The sequence below is a fragment of the Rissa tridactyla genome, chromosome 9 (assembly GCF_028500815.1).
Source record: "Rissa tridactyla isolate bRisTri1 chromosome 9, bRisTri1.patW.cur.20221130, whole genome shotgun sequence".
Classification (NCBI taxonomy): Eukaryota; Metazoa; Chordata; class Aves; order Charadriiformes; family Laridae; genus Rissa; species Rissa tridactyla.
In genome coordinates, this window is record NC_071474.1 from 9932140 (window position 1) to 9954757 (window position 22618).

General features: G+C 44.6%; 1 protein-coding gene across 1 annotated transcript; it reads right to left on the reverse strand.

Moving 5' to 3' along the window:
• Positions 1–348: 348 nt before the first annotated feature.
• CTXND1 (cortexin domain containing 1) lies at positions 349–528 on the reverse strand. Its single transcript, XM_054215674.1, has one exon. It carries the CDS (start codon positions 526–528, stop codon positions 349–351), a length of 180 nt encoding a protein of 59 aa, XP_054071649.1.
• Between the last annotated feature and the right edge of the window lie 22090 nt (positions 529–22618).

Here is a 22618-nt window from a genome sequence, read left to right on the forward strand (position 1 = left end):
CCAAATTCTGATGGTTACCCTGGATTTGTGGGAGATAGGGAGGGGAGGACAAACTGTGCGAGACCAAGAGTTATATTAGGAAAAATCTGGAGAGTCTTGTGCTACTTGAGTTACAATGATGACCGTTTTCAGTAAAATAAGGGTTGCTGCATAGTATTAAGCTGTGCCGCCAGAATGGCTTGCTGATATCCTGATCCGTTGAGGAAGAATGATTTACACTATGTGCTCTTGGGGATATTGCCGTTGTCCTGCGTATCTGAAAATGGCTGTTTGTATGTTGGCCTTCCCAGTCAGAAAAGGCCTCCTCCTGGATCGCAGCATTTTATGGCTCTGTCTAGTGAAGTCCTTTCAGTCATCTAGATGCTGCTCCTCCCACGTAGACGTCGGGATGGCACTGTAAGGGTCCATGATGACTTTTGCACAGCGAATAATCATCACAACCAAGAAGAGGCAGAGGAAGACGATACATGCTAATGTCAGTCCTTTGTCCACATCAACGTACACGGGCTCTGGGGTTGGTCCCTCCATTGCTTCTGCCGCTCTTCATCTGGGTTTGTACTTGCTCCTAACATCATCAACCACCTGCAAAACAAACACGGTGTCAGACACAAGTGATCACTGCTCCTGAGAATGGGGAAGCCTGGGGGTGGAACTGGAAACAGAAAATCTCTGTGAGATATTCCCATAGGGAAATAAACCTGCTGGAAATGTCATAGCTTGGGTAACTGAGAGCGCTGTGCGGAGGAGAAATCTCATCCCCACCTTAATTTAGCCCATGAATGCTTCTTGCTAAAATATTAGGTGATAAAAAGGGATGTTAACAAAGAAAAGAGAGGCAGTGGTGAATGAACGCTATCCACTTGAAATATTATCCCTTAAAAGAGGCACAGACACTGTTCTTGTCTCAGCATTTCCCAATCACAAAAAATATTTCCTCTCCTCTGCTAGTGTGAGAGGGCAGACAAATGGCAGAACAGACTGTGTCTATCCCAGTTTTCCTCTCTGTCCAAACATTCCCTGTCTCTCACTGGCACAAAGCAAAGTGGAAATTATGCATCCTTATTTCCTATAACATTTAATCTCTGGTGCTCACAGGTTCTCCAGGCAATAGAAAATTTTTAGGAGCAGTATAATTTTTAAGTGGGTGTTTTATCACCCAGAGAGGTACAGAGGATTATGTGGTTAGTACAAGGATTATTTTATTTGATGCAGATGTCTGCATAGCTGAAGGTCTCTTCTGACCTCATCATCTGAATCCATAACCAAAATGGCTTCAGCAGAGATTGATTCCCTTCTGCCTCTGCAAGTTTGCCTCTGGATAGCTCGTTAGCCGTTAACACCAAATCACTTTGTGCGGTGATGCTGAAGGAGAGGCACTGACCTGACTCATGGGACTGAGTCACTGCCCGGGGATGGGGGAAACTTTTCCTGACATCCACCTGGGTTTAAAGCGGGAAGTAGAAGTGTTGAGGGTTATTACTGCAAAAGAGCAGGAGTATGGAATGCCCCTTTAAAACAAGCAATGGGGCGGGGGGGGGGGGGGGGGAAAGTCATTCACATCCAATGCAATAATCAATCTGGGAACCGATCCCTGCTTCATTTGGAGGTGAGAGATGGGAAGGAGAAGATATCAAGTCGGAGGGAGATTTAGGTGAAACTTGGTATCAAATGGTCAAGTTGCTCCCTGTAACCGCATTAAAGCAGCGAGGAAATCCCAGGTACGGGTTCTATCTACGCAGCCAAGCTTGCCCGGTTACGTTTCCCATGAGCCGATGCTGCCAGCAGGGCTATTTCAGTAGCGGCTCACATCTGGCTGGAGCATCGTGTTCTCGCAGCATCGAGTTGTGCCAGCTGCGAGCGGGTGTCCCAGCGACTCCGGAACTCTTATGCCCTGAGAATTTTTCTCAGGGTGAACTGAGGTTCTTTTAAAATAAAAGTTCACTGTTCCTTCTCTATGTCGTAATTTACTCCTTTTTCAAGTTGTTTTCCAATTTCACCGCCTCCTAGATCCTACAAGGCAAGTATAAATCAGCTGGTCTCTAGTCTATTTTAGTCTCTCTAGTCTATTTTAAGCACAGGGACAGCAGATCTTTTTAATTTCCTGAAAGCGCACAAATTACTGCAGCAGCCGGTCCTGCAGCGGGGAGATGAGAGAGAAGCTGGGGACACACAGTGAATGAAATCAAGCAGACATCACATGGATTTACCAGTCAGAAGGTTAGGATGGACCAGTGAGTTTGGGCTCATGAAGAAATCACTAAGAAGTGGGATCAGACTTCTAATGCTCGCCTGGCCTGATCAGAGGTCTGTTATTCCCAGAAGACTCTATTGCCGCTCTATTTCACCAGCCAAGAGACCTTACATTACAGTTTATAACTTTATTTGGTGAAGAAGAGTCAAGACTTTGTCAGCAAGGCTGAGTGCTAAGTGTGGGTACTTTATTTTTTTTGTGGAGAAAAAAATGTTATCAAAACTACTCATGTAGCCCCGTCCTTCCTGAATTATTCTTGCGAAGGTCCAACAAGGATGGATCTGATTTGTCCCTCCTGACACTGGCTATTGTACCGTGTGGTGTTATTTCACACTAAGTTACCTCCTGCAGAATATCAGAACTACCTGGTAATTTCTGTCAGTACGGCTCTTTGATGGAAAAACTGCATTTCCAATCAAATGTACTTTTTTCTAAGAGATGAATCATTTACTTGGAAAATGCTCTGAGCTTTCAGGTAGAGATTCATCCCTTAGAGCTTTTTCTCCTCAAAATGCCATCGCAACTCTTTGGCGTTGTGGTTCAAGTGTCGCATCCTTCTGCTTGCCTCTGCCCACAGGACTGTGGATGGATGACGTTTCCTATGAAACACCAGTGCTATTGTGCAGCCCCCTCTCCTGCTGGAAGAGAAAAGCGTGGTATGGAAAAGATACGGCAGGCAGAAAGCTTTACCCAGAGAGCGGAGTGAAAGCCTATGGCACCCGAGCTGTAGATCACGCAGGAAATCACAGTGGCAGCTCGAATCTAACGGTTTCGGGTTTAGGTTGATCTGTTCTGCCAAAAAGTCAGCATTTTCAGTGGGAATATATTTTTTCCCAAAAAGCTGTGTTCTTGATTTTTGGATAAGTCGCTTGTCTTCACTCCTTCTGCTCTCCCCATAAACTTGGTAACATTTCTATGCTGTGACTGCTATTCTGCATTAAGTCATTAGTGATGGAGAATGGATTTCTTGCGTTCCACTTTGCTCTTCTTGCTTACAGCTTGATTGCTCACCAGAATCTGTCTGTGCACCAGCATTGCCAGAGGGGGAAAACTCTTCTGCAGGTCCAGCTTGTCAGCGCCAAAGTAACACTCAAGCTCATCCGAGTTGCGTGATGCATGAGGTGTCAGAAGATGTTCTGCACTGCTATAGTCATTGCAGTTGCATGTCAGCAGGCTTGGCCATGCAAAGACAGTTATTGGCGCTGAACAGATCTAGGTGACGGGATGGGTTTGTGTCCAAGGAAGTTGTCTCCAGTTTAATTTATTATTGCTGGGACATGCTGCTGTTCTAGATCAGGCACCTGAGGACCAGCAAGAGACGGTCCCCAGATGTGGAAGGAGTTATTTGCACGTGTTCACCAGGGCTGGCTCCTCCTGAGAAAGTCCAGCTCCCTGATTTTACCATGGACGTGCTGTTCGCTTATTATTTCCTAAAAACCCTTCAGCAGTGCTGCAGGTAGGGGACTGCCTGTGGATGCGCCAGCGCAGAAGAAGGGAACAAGCTTGTTTCCAGGTGAATATCCAACATGCCTGGTGTCTCCCAGCACAGGCAGCTGCGGCTGCTGCATGGCCATGATGTGCTTATGTACATGAGGGAGGGTATGGCAGCCATGTGCCCCTCCCCGCTATCTGCCAGCTATTTTTGGTCTTCCATCTCTGTAATAGCTGAACAACTGAGTCTGCTTATTTTCCAATTCCTTGGTCAGTGCCTCAGCATCCCCTTTCACTTCCTTGGTGCCCAGCGGTACAGCCGGGCTTGGAGCAGGTATGGAAATGTCTTATAGGTTGAAGCAGAGTCGGTCCATGCTGGAGAAGACCCTGTCTGTGCATCCTACCATGGATCGCAGCCTTAGGGGGACGTGCTGTGTACGTTAGCAGAATGGTTTTGCGGGTCCCAGTCAGCCTTGAGAAATCCATCAGTGCTACTGAAACTAATTCTGGCTCCAGCTACAGGCCGGTTGGCTGGATGCTTTATCAGCACAGCCGATGTTGACGGCATATGGGGGGGGGGGGGGGGGAAAGGATTAGCAGAAACAATTATAAAGGTTCACACTTGAATGATCAAGTTTTCTCTGAATAGCTTAATTGTAGAAAATTACTTTTTTTTTCCAGCTTGTCAGCACCCAGCTGTAGAATTATATATTTTTTTTTAATTTCTCCAGGTTTGTTGAAAACACAATTTGGTTTAAACAAAGCCAACAGATGAAGAAGGGCAATCCCTGGTTCCGATTTTTTTTTTTTTTAAGCATTTTAGCAGTTTTATGAGTGTCTGCTCTTCTGTAAATCCCCAGGTGCTTCAACATAATCTCTCCCCATCTAGTGGCTCAGAGAATAGATGGGCACTGCAGGCAGCCTCCTGGAGAGGGCGGTGGGACTGTCTGCCGCCCTGCATCTGGGCAGGATCATCGGGAATTATCCAGAAATGCTGGTGGCCTGAAACCAGGCCAGAGCTTTTGCAGAAGCTCGGTGAAGTATTTCATTCTGTGGGTGCAGTCTGGGAGCTTTGGTGGTCAGACTGGGGCAAGTCGTAATAGTAATAGCATTTAAGAAATTGCTGTCTCTGCAGCTGCAACATCCCAGGGATGGAGATGTGCCAGCTTGTGGTGGGCAGGGTAATTCAGTACGAAAAGTGATGCTCTGCACTTGGCTCCCCGTGGGTTGCAAAGGACCAGGACCCGGCAGCAGCTGTATCTCTTCATCATCTAGTTTTGATGCCCTGGTCCCCGTGGCTTGTTCCTGTCTGACCGTTCCTGCGTTCAGGAGCCCTGGCAGGCACGTGCAACAACGGTCAGGGACAGTGGCCCCGGGATAAGGAACTTGGGTACCTCAATGACGAATCCATCCTGAGCATTTGGTCTTTGACCTGCTGGGTTGCTGGGGTTTTTTGGGGGTTTCCCAGCACTCCTTTCATGAGGGATTCCCACAGAAGAGATGGTATATTCCTTTTCTTATGACCTTATGTACACAAGCAGACTGAGATACGTTGGTTGCCATCCTCATTAGTATACCGGCTCTGTTACAGACTATGTAACGCTTGCGCTCGTCGGCACGGCTGAATTTTGCAATCATTCTTACCTATGCAAATACTTTAAAATACATGGTGGTTTGGTTTTTTTTTTCCCAAACCTGACAATCTTGGCACTGTCACTTTAAATATAAGGCAATAATGTACCACATATATTTCAGAGAGCTGGTCTAAACCATACCAGTTCCTGTGCTGGTTAATCATGTTTACACTCATCTCAACCCATAGGATATATTTCCAAACATTATTTTATATTTTTTTTTCTTCTGCACTCCTTTCCCAAAACAATAGATGTGCAGGGAGGGGAGGGATTGGAAACTATGCGATTTCATATATGCAAGCAGATCCCTACCTTCCAGACCTGGGTAGGAAGCCTTTCACATCCCGGCATAGCAGCATTGTGGAATTAAAATCCTGACTGTAGTCATGTTTTTAAAGTTTTGTTAGTCAGCGTGGCTTTAACGGCGTTCAGGTTCCACTCAGGTTCACGTCCACCCAGACCTGGAAGCAGTTCTCCTCACCGGTGCATTCTTGAGGAAAAAAAAAAAAAAAAAAAAAAAAAAATTAAAAAAATACTTCACCATTGCTCATCACGCAGGATGTGGGCGTTACAGATTCATTAAGCGGTTGGGAATTGCTCCAGTGACAGCCTGAGGCAATCGGATACAGTCATATGCAAGATGGATTTATTTGTCAAACATTCCCTAGAAGAACATTTATGATACAAAGAGCAACATTTGAGCCCAAAGTCATCATATCCTTATTTCTTCTTAAACAAGGAAAAAAAAAAACCACCTATTTTTAATTTATAGTGAAAAATCGACCAGGTCTGAATTGACACTGCTCAGGAGTCTGCATCTTTAGTTAGTTTTGGGTTTGGTGTTTTTCAGCCGTTTTCTAAAAATGGCCAGAAGTGAAAAGTTTCAGTTGCTTAAATGGGACTATTTGATCGATCTGAACCGATAGACCAGACTCTGGCAGGGGGTTGGACTAGATGATCTCCAGAGGTCCCTTCCAACCCTATGATTCTATGACTTAAAAACTATTAATTATTTGGATTTTTTTCAGTCTGATTTGGGATGATACTCTTTTTTTTTTTTACATGCACACAGAATAATTTCAACCAGGCAAACTCAAAACTTGCCGGACAACAAGTCCATTTCCCCCACTCAATTTTGTTAACTCTCTGAAGTTTCTTATGTCCCAGAGCCCAGACCACATTTATGGAGAGCTCCTCAAACCCTGCCCCACCACCACAGTCAGACAGAAGGTGAGAAAACTCGTTTCTCCTCTTGATGAACTCAATATCTCATGAATTTCCATACTTACAGCGCTAACTAGGCCGGAAAATGGACACGAGATAGTGGACGGCCCTGACTGCTGCTCAGCAGTGCCACTCACCAACTCATAGAAAGATTGCGTAAAACCTTACTTTTATTCTTTGCCATACGGGCATCAGGACTTTCCCATGGACCATATCTACCATGCTAAGGTCTCTGTGAGCATGGACCAAAATGACAGCAACTGTTCCAGGCAACGTACAGTCCACATGTGAAGAAAAGACAGTATTTGGGTTGGCGAGCACATGGTGGGACAGGTAACGGCTGGGGACCTAACCCCTTGAGTACCAGCAGGACAGTGAGGTTTACTTTGCAGACAGCCTCTGCAGGGCTCCTCTCCCATTTTTGAAGGGGATTTGGGTGCTGACCAAGTGACAGATGCTGGAACAAGGGCCAAAGGGAAGCATGGATTGGTCTTTTGGTAATAGAGATAGATGGTGGGAAGAGCCGGTGAGAGGTTGTTGTGGCCCTTGAAAGGGAAGGTGGCTCATGTGTGTCTGGGAGGAGCTCTGAAGGAAGGAGCAGGAGCTGATGACTGTGGTACTGATTGGAGCAGTGGTAGGGTGAGACACTTGTCAAAGCTGGAGGAGAGGAGGTTGTACTAATGAAAGGTGCGAGATGGTAAAAGCCCGCCTGATTGTTTTCAGGATGCCTGCAGGGATGGTTACTTTGAGATGCTGGTATGGAAAGTGAAGCCTGGAGAGAAGAACGAGCCAAAGATGACCCCAAATCCCAGGTGAGGGGACTCGGCAGGACAGGGTGTTGCTTGGGCGAGGGAGTAGAGGTGAATGGCCAGGAAAGGTGAAGTGCTACTTCAGGAATGTATTTTGTGTGTCAAATGAGCTCACCTTCAATTTGAAGTTCAAAACTATAAAAGAGAAGTCTGGACATTTAATCATACTCTAATATTTTTAACAATCAAGTTTTGATTGAAAAATTCCCTCCCTCTGAGCACAGAGTCAAATGCTGTAGATAAAAATAGACAGATGGGCTTCTTTCTATATCCAGAGAGCAATAATATGACCACTACCTTCATTTAAAAATTAATTGTCCTTTTATACTTACAGTTCTTTCAGCAGAAAATCAATACTTTATTTCAGTAACTCTGGCTTCCTGTGAGCATGATTTCTCCTGTGTACCCATAGCACACAGCCAGGTTTAATCTTTGGTTTTAACCCACTGTTTGGTTTTTTTTTTTGCTTGCTTTATGTATTGACTTCAAATCTTTATGCTCAGCTTATTTTATGCAAACTCATTTATTCAATCTAGCCCGCTCAGTTATGGTCAAGAGACAAATAATCTTCCCTCAACACTCTTGCTTTTAGCCAGTCATAAATTACCAGATGTCGGTATTCCCTCTGAAGGCTAAAGACATCATTTATGGGTTCCCAAAAAGCTGAAAACAAATAAACACATAAATCAATCTGGGCAAAGTGTTAAAAATTGCTGTTGCACAAATGCTTCCTTCTTGCATAACCCCATGGCAAGAGTAACATTAATCTTCATTGAGAAAAAGATCCAACATACGCCTAAAATAACTGTGGGCTGCTTATAATTTGAGAGCATCCTAAATTAAATAATCATTTCTCACTCACTTGAGGAGCATGTGGTATTACTTGTTAACAAAATAAAAAAAAATAGATGGTTGTGCTTGGGAGCAAGTCGCTGTTTAGAGCCATTGAGCGAACTGACGGACAGTCGGGTGCTGGGGAGAGAAGCGCCTCCGGTCTCCCAAAGTTCAACTTGCGTGGATAATCCTTGATTAAAGTTTGATGTAGTGAGAGCTTGAGAACACCTAGGAGCCTTTTTCAGAGACTGGAAATGGTAGTTCAGAGGTAAAAAAATGGGGTAAAACCAGTGATGGACCTTACGAGGTGCTGGCTACTGGGCACAACGGTGGGAAGTGCTAGGGCTTCAGCAACACATAGCAGCTGAACAAGGGCAGGTAAGGCAGGACGGAGGTTGTAAGGTTGTCTTTGTATCGGCTGCTTTACGATCTATAGCGGGGAGAGAGAAGAAAGAGCATCCAGTTCTCCCTCAGACCCCAGTTCAGGAGTTCGTGCTACATCTCCCCAGTCCTGTCCTCAGCCGGGCAGGCGCTGGGCAGCGTGCGAGCCCATAGCCCAGCCCTGGGAAAAGGAGAGCCGTGTCTCCTGGGCAGGCTGCGGGGCCATTTCTTTGGTTCCCTATCTGCCTTTCTGCTGTGGGTGTGAGAGCTGCAGTGATTTTTGTAACATGGTTCAACCCGTCCTCCTTGCGGTACTCGGGGGGCTGCTGGGAAGGTCGATCCATCAGGTACTGAAATCCTTTAATAGGTGATGGCAGGAAAATGCAAAGCAATACCTATGACGTGAAAAGTTTAGATGGGCTTGAAAAGGAAGGTCTGTCTGCAGCAGGACCGTCCTTCATTCAATGCGTGTTTTGATAAGGAGTCTGAAGCTGCTTTTCTTATCACTCAGTGCTCTGACGCACAGTGTGTGCATCCCCCTTCATCACGGCGAGTGGGGACACGTAAAGGAGTCTTGGAAAAACAAATGGATTTGGTCTTTAAGCCAAGACTTGTAAGATCGGAACAGATACGATATGAACTCATTTTAATGGAGTTTCTGGTGTTTAAACTCTCTGCTGTTTAAATCCTACGGAAGGAGACAAACGCGCCTGTTGGTCCTGTCAGTTATTTCATAAATTAAACCGTGGCTGTTAGCCAGGAGAACTATAGGCAAAGCTACATGGAAATCTTTCACTGTGGCAAAGCTGACAGGGAGGAAAAAAGAAAAACATTTTTTTCCACTCCTGCTCTGAAGCTTTTATTTATTTATTTATTATTTTACAAAACCAAAAGCTGCACTTTGAGGTAGAACAGGAACTCCTTTTTACATGAATATCTACCTTGTGGTGGTGATGACCGGTATTCTGACATGCAGGATACTTCTGAGACGCATCTTTTGCGTTTTCATCTCGAAAAGCTGCTTGTGCATGGATTGGACTGAGGCTGTACCAACCTTCTGACATTAGAGGCAAAGTATTGTGGATTTGAGGCAAAGTATTTTGGTAAAAATAGCTGGGTTACACCTGTACAACCGCCACAGACGTTGGCATGAAGAAATCGCCTAGCCCTGCTTCGTTTCTGAATTGCTTATTTAAAACGAAAAGTTAAGTTCTCACTAATGGAGGAAACTCCTAGTCAGGAAGGCATTAATTCAATAACTCAGAGGCAAAACAGCAAAAAAAAAACCCCAAGTTACAGTTAGCTTTGCTGTAGTAAAAGATGTAAGTGTTGTGTGTGCAAGTACTCCTCAATCCACACTGATAACCAATTCATAAGCTTTTTTTAATACAGACTTTTCTTGGGTACTTCAGCAACTTGTGGGGAGAGGGATTTGATCGAACTAATCTAAGTGAAAATAAAGCTCAACCAAAGTCCAGAGCATGATGTGGTCGAAAGCAAAGTGGCACCAGTTTTACACTGGGCTCCCATCAAAGGCGCTGCTCGTGTCTGCTCCTTTTCACAACCGGTTTAGGCCACAGAGGACGGTATGGATGGAAGTTTGGAGCTTGTGCTCGTGCTTTTAATTTACTGTGCTACTTCTCCGTTTCTTCGTGGCGATTGAGAGGCGTGATGCCAGCTGAACTACATCGTATCTTAAACGGAAAAAATTTTGCGAAGGAGTCTTAAAGGCTGAATGAATAAGCCGTGGGATGTAGACGTGCTCCTGTGTAGAAATATGCATTTTGACTGCAAAGCAGGACGGGACGTTATACACTGCTCAGCTTCTGTTGCCAGGTCACTGGGCAGAAGTGGACCTACAGAAGGAAAAAGCCCCAAAGCCCAGAAATGTTGCTGGGTCAGGATGAAAAACCCTTAGAAAACATTGGCAAAAACAACCCTACTTAAGCAGATTTATCTCTCTCCACTGGTACAAGGAATAGGAGGGAAAAAAAAATAATAATTGAAGATCTGAAATGAAAAGTTAGAGGCCCCAGGTGATCTGAAATGAATCTGGGTGAGGGCTGTCCCAGGGAGCTGTGCTTTCTGCTGCAGGAGACACCCAGAGAAGCTCGCTGCTCCTCACCCTCTCCAGCTGGAAAGCCAGAATTGTTGCAGCATGTTAGCTAATTTTGGTTATGATTTGCCAACAGGAGAAGTAGCAATAACATTACTAGTTTTTCCCTGTTTTCTTTTCTCAAGAGAACAGTTTTTCTCTTGCTACTATAAGAACTGGGAGAATGAAAATTGGCCCGTTTTCAGAGAGGCTGAGTGCCTGGAGCACCATCTGGAAGGAGTGCGACCAGCCAAACAATTCAACAGCACAGAAAATCTTCCTGTTTTCAGACCCCCACCCTCCTTTTCTGCACAGTCCTGCACATGGATACTGCACAAAAGCTTCTTTCTGATGAGGATCCAGTTGGCATCCAGATAAACTATATTTTCGACTGTCTCCCAGTGGGGATGGATTGCGTTTTCCTTCAGAGAGAGGCCAGATGATTTTTATTACAAATGAACCAAAACCTTGAGGCAGGACATGCATTACATTTCCATGACAGCGCTGGCAGGAGCGAAGGATCCTGATAAGAATTTAAGGATAATTGAACTCCAGTCTCTGGCTCTGCAGGTAGATAACAAATGTAGCAGCCTCCAAATTCTGCGTGTCACCGAGCGAGGACGGGTGAAAGGATAAATGTCCTATCGCTCAGAAGAGCGAGGATCAGTCGGGGGGATCCTGAGCCTAAGCCCCAGCTGTTCGTGGTCTCTGTCTCTCGTCCTTCGCAGGACATGCGGGCTGTATCTGTACTAGTAAATCAAATGTGTCCAGGGCTAATTTTTGGCAGGGAGGCTGGCTGGCAAAGAGCAGCCCATGCAAATACTGTTAAACTCGCTTGACCTCTGTGACAGGTCATCACGCTATAATGTGCTTCTATAGAGGGGACGACAAAATAAACATGGGAACTTCGAGTATCTTTTAGTGGCAGGATATATTTGAGAAGTGCCAGATGGATGGGTGTAAAATACAGCCTGTGTTTAATCAAGGACAGAGAACAGTCAAAAATGATCTCTGAGAACGGTAAAGCAATCGGCCACTTTCTGAATGGGCTTTGGTGGCGTGAGGTGGGCAAAATACCGATTTAGTGACCACCAGCACAGCCCGACATTGAAGACTGTCCAAGGGGTGAAAAGACACCCAATGGCTCTTACCCTGGTTGTCATTCCCGTTTCTGGGGCATGCTCCTTGGATCACCTCCAAGTCCGCAGTCCTCAGGCACCCGAGTCCTGGGCGGCCACTGCAAGCCAGGCTGTAATGCAGCATCCCTGAAGCAGCTCTGATCTGTGCCAGTGATGGCTTTGGCCATAGCTTTGTTTGTCCTTGGGGTTTTGGGGGTGATTAATGCCTTTTCATTCCCGCCTTCCCTCTCATCCCAACCTGTATTGATCGTATTACCAAGTACACAATTTTACCTGTGTTTCTACACGTTTCTTTTTCTTCTGATCGTGCTCTAAGTACATGTGCAGCTATTTTCCCACATCAAGAAAGGTTCCTCAGCTGGAAGCTCATTGACTATTCTATAAAACTTGTAGTCAGAGGCACTCTTTAATTAAGACTGTACTGAACGGAGCTTTGATTCCAGCCATGTATTACAGCCTGATGTTGTTTTCCTTGTCACTGCAGCAGATTACTGGAAGTGTAGTCCTTGATTAAAAAGATTGTGTGCAATTACATTCCATCTCCACATCTTCAGCTACATCAGTAGCTTGTCAGTGGGTCATTTGGAATCAGGGTGCCAGAACCTTTATACAAGTTCAATTTATAAAAGACTGTGTTTCTGGCACAGCACCTGACAGGCCTGTACGGCCAATACCTTATTAACGAGCCATTAGCCACAAGGAACGTTTTTAAGTGAACCTCATGTGCAGGGGGCAATGAGGGCTCACCGGAACTGACTCAGCAGTTTGGAAGGTCTTTTCTCCCTTGCAAGGATCACACTAACTTCTGAATGTGCTCAAACATCCCAAGCCTAATTCCTGTTTTTTTCCTTCTAGCCACCTTTATTATTTTGGTTTCTGGTGGACTAGGGTTACTGTAATTTGAAAGCGGGTCAGTGTGCTGAGGAATTGATACCTTCTATTAGTTGTTCTGAAGAGAACTCCCTACAGTGCTCAAAGGGATAATTAGTTGCTTTACAGGTGCCTGAAGATGATGGGACTCTTCAGTTTGGGGAAAAAGGTGGCTGAGGAATAATATGTTTGAACTATACAAACTCACAAATCAGGTGGGTGGGAAAATGGTTTCCTCCTAATTAAAAAAATTCACCAGTTTCTGAAATAGGGAAACTTGGGTGCATTCAATGCAACTAGTAAGAAATCAGCTTGAAACAGAAAAAAACCCTTCTTTATTTGGCAAGTGGTGACTTCCTTAAATTTGCTGCCACTGGAGATAGTACCAGCAGGCTCAAAAGAGGTTGGCTGAGTTATGGACAGCAGGTCCATAAATAGACGCTGAAAACACTAAGCAGAGGTCTTCCCTAAAACCTCCCTACTGCAACAGTTGTGGATGTTGGAGGACAAACTCAAAATGTGGCCAGGCTTTCATAGAATGTGTTGGGTTGGAAGGGACCTTTAAAGGTCACCCAGTCCAACCCCCCTGCAGTGAGCAGGGACATCTTCAACTAGATTGGGTTGCTGAGAGCCTCATCCAGCCTGGCCTTGAATGTCTCCAGGCCTCCACCACCCCGCTGGGCAACCTCTGCCAGTGTCTTACCACCCGAATGATACCCCTAATGGGCATCAACTCTTCACACTACGGAGATGGAGTACCGGTCTGGACAGCCCACTGGTCTGACCCAACAACACAGTTCTTATGTTCTTATTTCTTTGATTGCTAATGCTTTCCAGTTGACTCCTGGAAACTTCCCACTAAAAAAGAGATAATATTAAAGATCTGATCTAATTTCAGCCTTAATGTCTATTTATATCTTTAAGTAATATAGTTCTCATACTTTTAGAACCAGGCACCGATTTGTGCTTCTAGTTTAACTCCATCTCTTTATATTTACATATTCACTACAATAATGAGATTCCTCAAAAGCCTTTCATGCATGAAAGGAAACTGAGCTCAAACAGCTCAGTCCTATGAATAATAAGGTGAGATGTGTCCCAGTGGGTCTCTGCCTGCCCCCGGACTGGTAGCTGTTTATTTATTGTCACAGGCTCATTTTATGTCTGTGCTCTTGGAGATTTAGTTAATCGCAAATGCAGGCGGCGGAGGGTAGTTGTCTTGCAGAACACTTGACTTTGGGCCAGAAACAAGTACATGTCTAACAGACAGAAATTACACCCCCAAATCTGTGTGTCCTGAAAAAGACAGGATTCCCCCTGAACACCATCTCTCCAGACACGTAACTCGGTACGGAGCACGCAGCCAATGATCTTTAAAACTATGCGGGGAGCAAGGTGATACTTTTAGGTTTAACTACATTTTCCTGCCTCGTTTGGTGTATTTCTATGTTAAGATTTATGTCAGGATGGGAACTAACGGGACTGCAGTCATACCTCGTTACAGAACCAGCCTTTTCTAAGGTGATTTTTTATATATGCGCAAATGCAGATCTGAAACTGGTTGGGGTTTTGGGGGTTTTTTTGGACGAAGTGTTCTTTCCTTCCCCTTGGCATTTTTTCCCTGCAAGGTCTTCTAGACAGTCCTAGTGCTGTGCCTTGTGCTAAGGAATGAGTCCAGATCTCCCACAGGTTCCATGTGCCACCGCTGAGCCTGGGAGCATCTGGAAGGACAGGACGTTCGGCTCAAAACCAGCCCTTGCTTTTCTGTTGCTCAGCTGTAGCTCTGCCTGGTGCCGTCCCATCGCTGCTGGGCTCAGAAGCTTCTCCTGCCCGTGTGCCCGCAGCACTCAGGTTTCTTAAACCAGGGGTTTGACTGGGGAGGGGGAGAGGGAAGTGGAGGAAAGAGCCTTTATAACTCCATTGTGGTTCAGCATAGGTCTTATCTTGGAATATTAACAAAAGGAATTGGTTTTCATCAGCTTTGCAGTGTTTCTGACGTCAGCCGATGCACAGAAATAACAAAGCCTGTGATCTTCTCCCCTGTTGCTGCAGATTACATGTAGAATTATCTGGTTGCAGTGGCTGGGGGAAAATGGTTTCCTCTTTACTAAAAAAACCCCTGTCGTTTTCTTTTGGGTGTTTTTTTTTTTGTTCTGTGTTGACACAAAAATGAGACCTCTGCGTGTCTCATACAAAGGTGTGGGTGATGCTCAGGTTTTGTGCGGCGGGAGCCAACGTGGGCTGTAGGGGCTCTCTATCGCAGGACAGGGCAAGGAGCCTTGGTTTCCTTCAAGCTGGCTATTTAGAGCAGGATTGTTCAAGTCACCTGCAATGGGAAAGCACAGACCTCAATTTTAGCCGAGTTTAAGAGTTAACACTCCTAAAGGAAGGCAAATAAAACCATATAACCTCTTCTGTTTTTTTTCTGAATAAGCTGAAAGAAAGTGATATATTAAGCAAAGATACAAGGAAGCTCCTTTAATAACAGAAACCTCCAACACTGCTCTAAGTCAGGTCACAGAATCACAGAACGGTTCGGGTTGGAAGGGACCTTAAAGATCATCCAGTTCCAACCCCCTGCCCTGGGCAGGGACACCTCCCACTAGACCGGGCTGCTCCAAGCCCCATCCAGCCTGGCCTTGAACACCTCCGGGGATGGGGCAGCCACAGCTTCTCTGGGCAACCTGTCGGAGCCTGACAGTGCTGGGCTTTCTGGTTAAGCCTGTTCTGCAAATCGAACCCAGCAAATCGAGATTTAGTCAAGCACCTCTATCCATTTACATGACTGCCCCCAACTGCACCCGCAGCTTTGGGGGGAGTGAACAGCAATGGCAAGTAGCCTGAGACTGCTGTAAAATTTGGTTCTTATAAATACATCAAGCCTCAAAACAAGACAGACACGTATTGGCTGGTTGGTAAAGAAGACGGAGTGTGGGAGGGAGGTTGGGGAGGCCCTGCTCGCCAACAGCCTGATGCACGTGACGGTACCGAGGTCGGCGACCCCCCAGTGACAGCCCCAGTAAATAACGGGGCTCGTACGCTAGAGCTGCCTCGGGCACCTTTCCTGGGCTGAGTGAACGTTGCAACCGCAAACCACTCAAAAGCAGAGAGATATACAGCACTAAGTTAAAAAATAGCACTTTATGGGCATGTTAAAATATGTTCTGCACGTTGCTCCGTACCTTTCTTTGAATAACTTTTCCCTAGCAGAGAATAACGCTTGGCATGCATTAACTTGACTTGCGAGCACCCTTGAACTAAATTAGTTTTGTAAACGTTGGACTGGCAGTGGGCGGGTTGATTTCTAGAGAAATTCTTTTAATAATAAAATGCCTCATAAAACCTGCATTGACTTCAAGCAGGCAGACTGCGGGCGGCTAGAAACTTCTGATTGCTTCACTTTAACACGGTATTTTTGGGCTAACCTGACAAATGGCATCATCTTTCTGGCAAATGTCCCCCCATAAGGAGGACAATAAAGGGCAGTATTATTCACGTGGACATCTGGTCAGTCAGGCCTGAGGAGAGGGACACCCAATGAGATATTCAGGCTGAGTAAAGTTTGTGTTTGAGACGCCCGTATATGAAACCAGTTGGCCGTGCGGGCTGACCGCCTGCGCTCGGCATTTCCCGTGTGCTGCGGCGATATGATGAGCACAAACTTTAGTCTTCCTCCCCCTCAACCTTTTTTTTTTTTTTTTTTTGCCTTTTTTTTGCAAGTGCCACACATGCTGACTCACCGCTGACTCTGCAGTGAGGAGACAGCGGGGTTTGGGCACGGCTGGGTGGGTCCGCAGGTCTGAAGGCGCCATCTCAACATCTTCCAAGGTCTCTGTAAAACCAGGTCTGAGAGCTAAGCGGTCGCAGGAAACCCTGCTGGACTTTCTCGCTGAGGAAAGCCTTTCTGCCAGAAAGGATGCTCTAACTGGAACACTGCATTCCCAAGCCAAATTCCCCTTGGTATCACCTCCCCTTCTCTGCCAACTAATAAAACTGCTCATTTTCTCAAAGGGAAGTCCAAGCAGAGTTTTGACTTTGAAAAGTAAGTGCTAGCAGTTATCTGATATTGGATGCAGCCAGTTCTATTGATACGCAATTTTTAGTAGGAGGGGTTTACATTTTACAGTACCAGCATGAAAACCTAAGCTTGACCACAAAGAAAGGTGTTCAAATTATTCCTTTGGTGTCTACTGAAGGCATAGTTTTCAAGTGCCAAGTCGTCACAGAAGTCTGAAGCCCTGATAGGCTGTTTTGTCCCAAATTAAAACTTCTCTAAGCTTACAAAGTAAGCTTACGCTTCATGCTTTCATTACATGAATGCTACACTGGAGTTTGTTTGTTTGTTTTTTCTTGGTGACCTTCTGCAGTGGATACCAACTAAAGCATTTGCCAGGTTTCTTATAAATATAACCTTGAAACTGTATTAGCACTCTAACGGTGAAATGCAGCTAGCCTATGCGTATCTGTGCATCCAACGACGGTGTAAGTGCAGTGGTTAGGAATGAATGCAGATCTGCTTTTAAGAAACTGGGGACATCCGTACTACACACCGCGCTGGTACGTGTGGCCGCTGGCTTCTCCTGCAGGGACTCCCCTCCATTCCTTTCTATTTAAGGTCTTCTGACAAAGCTAATTATGGTAGCAAGCAACTTGCGCCAATGTCATTGAGGGAATACGAGCCTTTGTGTTTCCAGGAGTTCTCGTGCGTCGCCCTGAATTTCAGATGTGGTTTGTCGGTTGTTGAAGCTACATATGAAGACGTTTCAGTCGCTGAAGTCAAATGCACTTCAAAGCACAGTAACTTGTTCCTCCTGCAAATTTTGCTTCTTCCAGTGAAAATTTGATGGTTTGCTATTTATACATGTTTAGGAAAATTCCATCACTATACATTCACCCTTTTTACTTTACCCCCAGCCTGTTGGATAGCTAATAGTCTCAGAGATCTGCTCTGTTATAGAAAGAGACTCTAAAAACCATCTTCCTTTTTTCTCTTTTCTCTTTTTCTCTTTTTCTCTTTCTCTCTTTCTCTCTTTCTCTCTTTCTCTCTTTCTCTCTTTCTCTCTTTCTCTCTTTCTCTCTTTCTCTCTTTCTCTCTCTTTCTCTCTTTCTCTCTTTTTCTCTTTTCTTTTTTTCTTTTTTTCTTTTTCTCTTTTCTTTGCTTGAAAAGCAAGATTGCTTTTCTAACCCCGAAAACTTAGCCTGGGAACTGCATCTAGGTTCTTTGCTACCTCATGAATCACCAACCTGGGAATGATTCTGCACTGGAACTTGGAACAGCCTGATCCTTCAGGAGCCAGGAGACATCCCAGCTCCCACACACACCCCAGCCTCGCATATGGCACCGCTGCAATGCTACTGGATATAAAAAGCCTACAGAATCTGTTTCAGCCAGGAAGCAGCTGGGACTCCGAATGCAGATGAGAAGTAGACTTCATTCACTTGAGTAAAAAGAGGTCAACAGAAAATTAACATTTTTTTTTTCCTGTCCATAATTGTACTTTAAGTACATAATAAGTAGATGATGGTAGCCATGTGCTAAAGGGTCCAACTGTTCCTAATTGATTAAAATAGCTTCTGAAGACTGTTTCTATTAAGGATTTAAAAGAGCACAGTGTTACACCGTTGTACCAGGATGGGTTGCAGTTCACTACGGCTCTCTTCTCTGGATCAGGCAGCTTTGAATTCACGTGGCTTTCCGCAAGTCAGACACTATCACTTGGGACTGACAGTCACCTGCCTCTGCCCCGCTGACCCCGACAGCGAGCAATAGTAATATATCCGGGGCTTTTAGTACCAAAACCCCTACTGTCTCCCACGTGAGCTGAAGGAGTCTTTTCCAGTGGTTGTATAAAGTTCAGCTGCTAAAAAGAGGTGGAGGTTAGCGGTCAGACAAGCTGAGCTGAGGGTATTGTGCCCAGCTGCTCTTTCCTTTCTTTTCCTTTCCCTCTACTCCAATGCCAAATCTCTGGTATAAAAATCCGTGTTGTTTCACCTCTGAAAAGTGGGTAAAAAACTTCCCCCTTAACAGCCCAGAGCGGGTCCGGGAGTGAGCACAAGGGCGGTTGTGCTGGCAAACTGCAGGTCGAGCCCGAAGGGGAGAGTGATGGGTGGTTTGGGGTGGACGGGTGGAAATAATCCCAGGTCATTTATCCCGGGTCAGTAGGGTGAGAAACGCCCTGTCTGGGTAAGTAAGTAGTGCACTGAGTTATAGAAGCATGGAGATAGGAGCTGAGTTTCCCCTCTGTGGCATCTTCAGACCTGGGACTGCATCTGTTCTGACACAAGGTGGGTTTATATATTTAATTTCTCAGAGATGGGGAAAAAACCCTAATATCTCCCCTGTAAGACAAGACAGTAAAATCAAGAGTCCGTTTTTTCTGCCTGTGTGTGGAAGATTCTGGGAAAAGTAGTTTTCTGTAGGGTCCTAGAAGGAAAATATTATTTATCGTACCCTTCTCTAGAGTGAAGGCTTTTGTTCTCCAGCCAGAGAATGAGAAGTGCGCTTCTCAAGTGTCTTGAAGTTGGCTGCAGTACAGGTTGCTCAATATTAATTAAAAAAAAAAAATAATAGCATAATTATCATGGCAACACCAGCCCAGAGTTCTATCCCACCCCCTTTAAACAGACTAAATAAATCATTAACTTAATAAATAATTTTCCATGAAGTAATGTGGCGACTGCTCCAGTTTACTGGCATGCAGGCAGACAACAGAACGCTGGCAGAACTTCCCCACGCACATTTGAAAGGCAGCGTCTCTGGGATTTGTCTTTTAATTGCAGAGCATTAAATCATACAACCCACCTAGCTCTAGGCTCCCTGTCTCAGCTGGGTCTTACCTTAAACTGTTGTCAAAATAAATTTGATTTGCAAGTATGGAAGAGTCAGGTTGATATTTTAATTGTAGATCACTTGTCTGAATGCAATTTTCACCTAAGGGCTTAAACACGCGTCTAACTTTAAATACGCACTTAGGGCAGCCCTGAGAAGTACAGCAGTAAGGCCAAGATACCTAATTGTGTTTGGGTTCATAAATACTCATAGACTTTAATGATAACAGAGGTTCCTAGGCAGGATTTAGGAGCCAATCTATTCCTGTGCCTTTCACTTTTAACCTAAGTCCAACTAATATTGTCAGATTTAAACACACGCGCTAAGTATTTGCTTGTTCTGCTGGATGGCACCTAGAATTCCCTGTATGTTACAGTCTTTTCACTGGATATGGTACTTCTCTTTCCAATCTCCACCTCTGCTATTGAATGTTAAGGCAGGAAATTGAAGCACTGCTAATTACACGGAACTTTCCGACTTTAAAAATTAATGCGTTTATCTGAAATCCTCCCTGGAATTCAGATTATCTCCTCATATCTCAAGAAACAGTAACCATCTCCTTCCTGTAAGTCAATGTGCATACATTAATTTAAATCCATGTGACAAATGATATCAGATTGAGCTGAAAAAACAAATCATAAATCTATGCTGACCAGACGTATTTGCAAAAAAATGGCTAGAAATAACTTGCTTAGTAAATTAATACAAAGCCTTTGACATCATAAGTGCTTCAGACTAACATCCACACAGCTGGTAAAATGGAAGATTGTCATCCTGAGCATTAAATGGAAGGAAGGTCAGAGAAATTAATTAAGCAAATACATAGCAAGCTTGACCTAGCAGTCAGTAGAAACTGAAATCAATGGGTATTTGGCAGGACGAAAACATTGCTGCTTACAGAAACATTGAAGAACTCTGGACCAAGTAGATAGAAATCTGTCTTGGAAGGCTTGTCTTCCTGGCACAGAACCTTTTCAGAGCATTTTATTTACAAATGTTGGACTTTTTCGTTTTGTAACGGAATAGTGAATCCTATCCCACGCTTACTGAGGCTACAGCCTCGTATAACCACCTCAGTAGCATTTGCCCCAATCAACAAACCGGTTTTTCAATGCCTGATCTTATTACGTGGCTATGAAAGCAAGAGATGGTGTACCAAAAAGACAACTCCATGCCGCAAGCGTTTGGCCAGAGTTATAACAGGTAGATTAGTGTTCAGTTTTCAGTTTCGAACTGCAGCGATGTTAGTAAATTCTAAAGCCAGCCTTAGCTCCTAGGATGTGCTGGAATTCATGAACGGGAGTTCTGTCACTGTCAAGACACAGAAGGCAGCGGAGGCTGGGAACCATCCTTTAGAATCCTGGAGTTCTGTATTCTTATTTGGGAGACATGCAGTAAATAACATCAATACCAATGGACTTGCATATTCATTTTCAGACTTATTTTGCATCTCGGTGAGATGTTACTGCCAGCTTCAATCACGTGGGAGCACGTCTATAGTGCCTCTGAACTCCCTTCAGGGATGGCAGCGGTCATCTCCCTGCTGGTTAGAGGACCCCGCTTTTACTGTTTGTTGTGTTGTAGCCTGCTTTAGATCGATGAATGATTTCTCTCTTTGTATTTAACAGGACACAGTATTGGTAACTGCCGTTAGATGTTTCAAGTGCTGATCTTTGAAGAAGAAAAAACTATTTCGCTTTCAGATTCGTTTGTTTATGCCCTAAACTTTTCAGGACTTTATTAGTAGGTATAGTTTGCCAAATGCTGCACTGGGTGACAATAGTACAGTCCGGGTTTGTTTAACTGGAAGCACTGAGCATTAGCTGGGAATAAAACTTGGTTCTTCTCCACGGCTGACACAGTTCAGTCGTAGATAAATTCATCTCCCGTAGCACTATGTGCTTTGGTACGTTCCCTGTGCATTCCGCTTCAGTAGTTCACTTCCCATTATTTTAATTTTATGCTGGCATAAACCTCTGGTAAGACAGTGCTGTACAAACTTTATAACCTCAAGGAATTATGTGGGACACGGTGAACTAGGCATAATTCTGTCCTCATTTATCCCCATAAACAAGAAAGTCCATAAATCATCTTCCATCTCCTTTGGCGTGCGGTGGCGCTCAGGCAGATGCTATGCAGAGCTCTCCATCATGCAAATGTAGGTTGGGACCCTGTGGCCAGTTAAGACAGTGATGTGAAGACTTGCTTCCGAGCAGCAAGCGGAGAAAACAACGAGAGTAAATCTTCTTGATTTACTTTCTTTTTTTTCTTATTTTTTCTGCATATATATATATATATATATATATATAAAAAAACCAAACCCTCACACAAAACAATGCATGCAGATACTACAGCATCTCTCTATGGATATCCTTTTACTTTAAAAATTTTCTACGTTTCGCAGCCTCAAAGCTCTGTGAATTTTATTAATCCTGTTTTAAAAGACAGGAGAATGGAGCTGTGCATAAGGCTCAACCTCTTCTTTTTTATTATTTTTTTAAATTTTTTTTTTATTATTTTGAGAAAAGCTTCTTTTTAACAGTTTTACTCTGGATACCTAAGTGATTCTCCATTCTGACTGTAAATGTCTGGCCTTACGATTCAGCAAGGTGAGCTCCTGCTCTCCCGCGCTGCCGGGTCTCCCATCCTCCCTCCGCTGTAACACACGGCAAAGGAAATTACCCTCCCCCTTCCAGCACTCCGCAAGTTTAGAGCGCAAACTATAATGTGTGGCTCTTAATACAGCAAATTAGGTGAGAAGGGTGTTGTATTGCTGCGACTCGAACACTGTTCGGAAACGCTGAGGCGTATTAAATTGCTTTGATGTCATTTAATGCATAATAAATGTATTTATTATTGCTATGCCACTCAAGCAGGGAAAGCAGCACCGGCTTGCATGGAAATATGTTGGCAACAGCTATTTGGCAAACAGAAGTTGATTATATACTAATCTTTCTTCACGTAGAAGTGTTTTCCTGAACACCACCAGCTTGTCTTTCCTTCCCCTTTGCAAAGGAGAACGGTGTTTTTCCCTTCTGCCTGCACTCGCGCTTCCTCACCTTTTTTACTTCCAGCGACTGGAAGCTATTTCTTCATCCTCCTTTTTTGTAGTCTGGTGAAA

Bases quoted from the DNA above. Each gene is read 5' to 3' on its own strand.
- CTXND1 (XM_054215674.1), bottom strand. From the start codon at position 528: ATGGAGGGACCAACCCCAGAGCCCGTGTACGTTGATGTGGACAAAGGA.